Below are 5,265 nucleotides of genomic sequence, written 5' to 3'. Positions count from 1 at the left end.
TTCCTAATCACATAATGCCTCTCATGGAGAGAGAAGATGATTACTTTGCTTTTTAAAGGAATATTTATGAACCCAAGGATTTAAATTAATGATTTGAAACATAATATCCTTGTTGGAGAAATCCAAACATCCCTAACTGCCATATTAAGAGAAATAAGTATACACTAAGACATGTATCTCTGTATAGACGTGTTTAAAGGAAAGAACTGTGTCTTATACAACATTCAATATCTAAAAGCTGTCATTTTCTCTCCAGTTTTTGACCTGAAATGTCACCTGTGGCCGTTGTTTACTTCTACTCAAAAACCACTGACAGTCTGTTGGGGCACCATGTATCTGTTACCATAACAAGTGCAGGAAGTGCATTCATTACTTTATGAAGAAAGTATTTTTATATATTATGTAGGCACAAAATAAAAAGTATTTGAGGTCATGTAGTATGGTGCATGGATGGAAGCAATCCTATGTTTTACTTTATGTTACACTCCTCACCCCCGGTTTTGACCTACTGTATTTACTTAATATAACCACTTCATATTTGGGAATATACCCTGAACATTTTTTTTCCATTACTTTGCATGGACCTTTCTATACTGTTTAAACTTCTCCAGCTTTCCTTGTTTTTCTGATCTCCTAGAGTCATTAACCAATTAGAGCTGGGATCAAGGCCAAAACCAGCTAAATATCACAACTGAGATTATCTCAAGTGGTACCTTAGTTAAACTGCTGAATAATCTTTTCTCTAGGGTTTAGATAAACACTGGCTGAGTTTTCTTATAACTTATGCCTTCCTAAAGGTCCTTCCTTTTTGCTTTACTGTTTATGTTCTTTTCTTTTTATAAAGCTTCCTAGAGAAGGTCAGTTGAAGTACCACCTCAGTTCCATAACTGCAAATCAGGATAGCCCCCTTCCTTCACAGCCTTTATCTGAAAAAAACATGGAAGATAAGTTATATTATAGCCTCTGGACAGCTTATCCCCAAATCACTAAAAGCAACCATTTCAGCAGATCTTGGACTAATTGCTCATCTTATTTGCTGTGACTCTGGATTATTTTACATTTCACAAGAAGAAAAGCCATTATCTGCAGTTCGCCTACTTGCAAAACACGACCAATAGTCAGTCTTGGGTTTCTATGCAGTATGTCAAACCAGAAATCCATGATGTAGGATGATCTGACAACAAAATAGGTTAAACTTCTCCTTGTTAAGCAAACATTTCTTCCTCCTCACTGCTTATATAAGGAAGATGTGGCTTTTCCTTCTCTAAAGAAATTCTGTCTTCCTTGCTGTGAGTTAACCACTGGTGAATTATTTTGAGAAAAATAAAGTCTTAGGAGTTTCAATCTTAAAACAGGAAAATTCTGCTCCAACTAAGAAAACTCATCTGATTTTCCCACTGCAAAAATACAAATAAAAGCAAAACAGACTACAGAGAGAAATGTGAAATGACAAAGAAGAGCAAAACAAGCTATTACAGTATATGATACCGATTTCTTAATCTACATTTATTTATATTTCTGCACCACAGAAGAGACTATTACAATGCATTCTGTAAGTGGTAAAAATGTGTCTTTCCCTGCTTATTGATATAGTGCTGTGCCTCACCTGAAATGTTTGGGGTGGTAATGTTCTTATCTGACTCTGTTGTGTAGATGTATCTGCTCTAAAGAGGCGGGGAAGATAACTGTGTTTACAAAAGCAGGTTTCAAGAACATGCATTACAAAGACGCTCGCATATGGATGCAGACACACAGTATCACAGTACCAGTAATTCATTGTAACTAAGCTTTTAATGTAATTTATAAAAAAATAGAGTTATTTACATTTGCAATTTATTTGATGGCATCTTCTTTTATTACAACATTTGAATCTGTTAAAAAATGACACTGTAACTCATTTGAGAGCAAACTTTTCATAGATAAGCATAACAGTACAGGAAAAATATTTAAAACATTGTGAATTCTTGTTATTTTGCAGCATCATACAAACTCATTCTTTTCAACACATGCACCTTTGCCATACAGTAAGCAAAATTCCCTTCCAGATAAAGGTACAGAAACTCCACCACAATTTTAGTGACAGTCCCACATTCTTACATGTGACACTTCAAGACATAACCAAAGGGATTAGTTTAATTCCAGTGGATGGTAGCCTAAATGCAGAATGTGGCCTCTAACATAGTTTTAAGAAAACTCTGGTTAGAGGGACCAAAAAAAGAAGTATGACTATACTTATTGCATAGCTGCAGTAAACCAAATCCATGAATACAAAGGCCATCAAAATATATTATAAATCTATCTGAGTTTCAAAGCTACTTTAAAATACTGTTTTGATTTACAATACAAATAACACTGTTCGGGGTTAGTTTGTAGAGTTGTATTTTGGTCCATGCTGTTAATTCTACATCATTATATTCCTTTCATTAGTTTAAAAGCCTCAGAACAGCAGGTCCTCAGGCAGGGGTAGGAATGATGAAGCCAAGTCTCGGACTTCAGCTGCTTCAGTCAGTTCATAAAAAGTCTAATTTCAACTGCCTCCCTTCTTTACTGCTTTAAATAAACATCCCTCAGAACTCTAAGGGAAAAGAATGACAAGGGACACAGATTTAACACTGTTATAGACGGGAGTTTTCCCCCATCTTCGAGTCCTGAGCCGATAAACCACAGCTCTTAAAAATTCCATCCCATAAAAAAAAACCAACAACAATTAAAAATCCTCAATTTACTCTGACTATGCAGTAGTTCCACATAATCTGCTGGCTGTAGAAACTTCTTTGGTGTCAGAGTCAGGTCTTCCTGAAACCACAAATGGCCAAGTCTGTAAGCAAAAAGAAAAGGTATTTCATATTAAAAGAAAGTTTATCCTCGTATGAAACTGGAGCTTTATTACTGATAGATGTCTAACTCTGGTTCAGTTGCAAATACGTCATCATGTTTTAGTCCCTGTGGGAAGCACAGAGAGAGCTGAGTTCCTCTTACAAATATTTTCACTATGTTTTTCATTATAATTAAATGCTCTGCAGAAGGGCTGCAATGGTCAGCAACAGATTGTTCTCATCCAAAATGCAACGCTTCTCTTGCTTTGCAACTGTTTACATAATTTAATAAATAAAAAGCATATAAAATACTCAAAAACAATCACTCTACTATATATAAGAAACCTTTTTACCCCTGTGACCAAGCATCGGGCGTTTAGTTTTGGCCCGATGAACTCATGACGGCTTGCCTGTGCTCCCGGCCAGCTCGCAGACCGAGTTACTCCTTCTTAGGACACTAAGCTTGCCTAATGCCCGAGGAATGTAGTTCTTTAAGGTCCCCTACTCCGACTCCCCAGGACTGACACACCCGCCATCACCCAAGGCGAGCCCGGCGCTCGGGTCGCCCTCAGGGCGAGGGTGGCTGGGGATTCACGAAGCAGCCCGGGCCGCCCTGCCACTTCTTCCTGGGCGGGCACGGCCTGAGCGCTGCCAGCCGAGGCCCGCGGGGCCGGCCCTGCGGGGCTATCCAGGACGGCCCCCGGGGGTTTCCCGAGGGTGCCTCTCACCCCGCATCCCGCCCCCCGCGCCCCCCGCACCGCGCGTACCAGGTTGACTGGATGGACGTAGCCGTTCTCGTAGCGGTCTTCTTGCAGGAGCTGCCGGAGGTGGGCGATGTAGCTGGACGCCAGGCGCAGTGTGTCCAGCTTGGAGAGCTTGGTGTCGGGCGGCACCCACGGCAGGCTCGTCTTCAGCCGGGAGAACGCCTTGCTCAGCACCCGCATCCGCGCCCGCTCCCGCGCGTTGGCCGCGTTGCGCTGGGACTGTTTCCCCTCGGGCGGAGGCCCCCGCGGCCCCGACGCCGCCTTCTTGCCCCCGGGGCCGCCGCCCCGCGCCCGCTTCCTCTTGCAGCCGCTGCCCGCCGGCCCCGCCGCGCAGTTGCCCTCGCCGTCCTCATCCTCCTCTTCTTCCTCCTCCTCCTCCTCCTCCGCCGCCGAGGAGTTGTCCCCCGAGGGATAGAGCTCACCGCGGGACTGGCGCTTGGCCGGCGGCTGTGGGTAGTCCAGCTGCAGCGCCCGCAGGTCCATCTCGGGCAGCTCCTCCGCCTCGCTGCCGGAGCCCGTGGACATGGCCCCGGGCGGGCAGGGAGGCGGGCAGCGCGGCAGGCAGGAGGGGGCGGACGGCCGGGGCGAGTCGGCCCAGAGCGGGGCGTCCCCGCCGCGGAGAGTTCGCACCGGGGCGGGGGCGCGGGGGGGGCGCAGAGGGGGGATGCGCCCCTTGACAGCCCTATATATCGGGTGTCCGAGGAGCGAACCATCTGACGGGCGGAGGGGAGGAGAGGGGCGCGGGGGGGCCAGGAGAGGGGCGCGGGGGGGAGGAGGGGGACGCGGGGCGGGGGTCGAACGCAGCGAAGCTCCGCGCCGGGGGCGGGGCCTCTCCGCGCTGTCCCGCGGTCCGCGGCGGGGATGGTGCGGCGGAGCGCAGAGACAGACCCGTGTGTGGGGGTACACACATGCGGGAACATGCGGGGATCTCTCCAGGTGTATGTGCTCCTGGGAGTATCGCCGCCGAGTAAATAAACTCCTTTCCTCTGGGACAGACCCCTCTCCTCTCCCCGGAGGATGTAAAATACTTCCAAGGCTCTTCCCACCGGTGTTTTCGCGGGGAGCGGGGCACTGCTCCCTGCCTCTAAGGCTAAGCTCTACCTGAGACTGCCCCCAGCCCACCTACACTCGCTCTCTTTCTTGGCTTTCGAGGGCGGGGGCTTTTCCCAACGTATAAGCTGGTCCGCAGCCCCGCTCCCCGCAGCTGAGCGGTGCGGCAGGACGGGGCCCCCTGTCCGCTGCATGCCCAGCTCCGGGAAGCGGCTGTGCGATCCCCGTGCCCCCTCCGAAGCGGGCAGAGGCAGCAGGAGACGCGGCACCCGGGGGTGGGTGTGCGATGTGTGGGGAGCAATGCAAAAAGTCTCTGGGAACGTGTGTACTGTGGTTTGATAGCGTCAATAATTTGGGGTGAAGACGGTAGTGTGTCCAAGGGCTTCTCCGTCCTCAGAGCAACTTAATTTGGCTATGTACACCTCCGTGTCAACGAGCAAATGAAAAGAGAGCTTTTCAAGCTACTGGCAGGTTTTTAAAACAACTTCCATAGTACAGCTTTTAGAGAGTCCACAGACGAGTGGAGGACTCCATATCCAATGGAAATACTGATATGCAAATTAAGCAGGGGTATAAATAAATTTAAAAAAAAATCAACTTGTATCCCTCAAAACATCCCTTCTTTTCCAAATGAA

General features: G+C 47.4%; 1 protein-coding gene across 1 annotated transcript; it reads right to left on the bottom strand.

Moving 5' to 3' along the window:
• Positions 1 to 1,771: 1,771 nt before the first annotated feature.
• MSC (musculin) lies at positions 1,772 to 4,122 on the bottom strand. The gene is made up of 2 exons (XM_027903109.1): positions 3,584 to 4,122; positions 1,772 to 2,818 (listed from the first exon to the last, which is right to left on the bottom strand). Exons 1-2 carry the CDS (start codon positions 4,103 to 4,105, stop codon positions 2,732 to 2,734), a joined length of 609 nt encoding a protein of 202 aa, XP_027758910.1. The 5' UTR covers positions 4,106 to 4,122; the 3' UTR covers positions 1,772 to 2,731.
• Positions 4,123 to 5,265: the final 1,143 nt, after the last annotated feature.

Source organism: Empidonax traillii, unplaced genomic scaffold, assembly GCF_003031625.1.
Source record: "Empidonax traillii isolate 1590-97213 ecotype Southwest subspecies unplaced genomic scaffold, ASM303162v1 scaffold934:size234146, whole genome shotgun sequence".
NCBI classification, from domain to species: domain Eukaryota; kingdom Metazoa; phylum Chordata; class Aves; order Passeriformes; family Tyrannidae; genus Empidonax; species Empidonax traillii.
This window is presented reverse-complemented; position numbering and strand designations above follow the sequence as displayed.

Coding starts and splice junctions, on each gene's coding strand:
- MSC (XM_027903109.1), bottom strand. CDS start 4,105: ATGTCCACGGGCTCCGGCAGCGAGGCGGAGGAGCTGCCCGAGATGGAC. Junction 2,819..3,583: donor ACGTCCATCCAGTCAACCTG/GTACGCGCGGTG, acceptor TTTTGCTTACAG/ACTTGGCCATTTGTGGTTTC.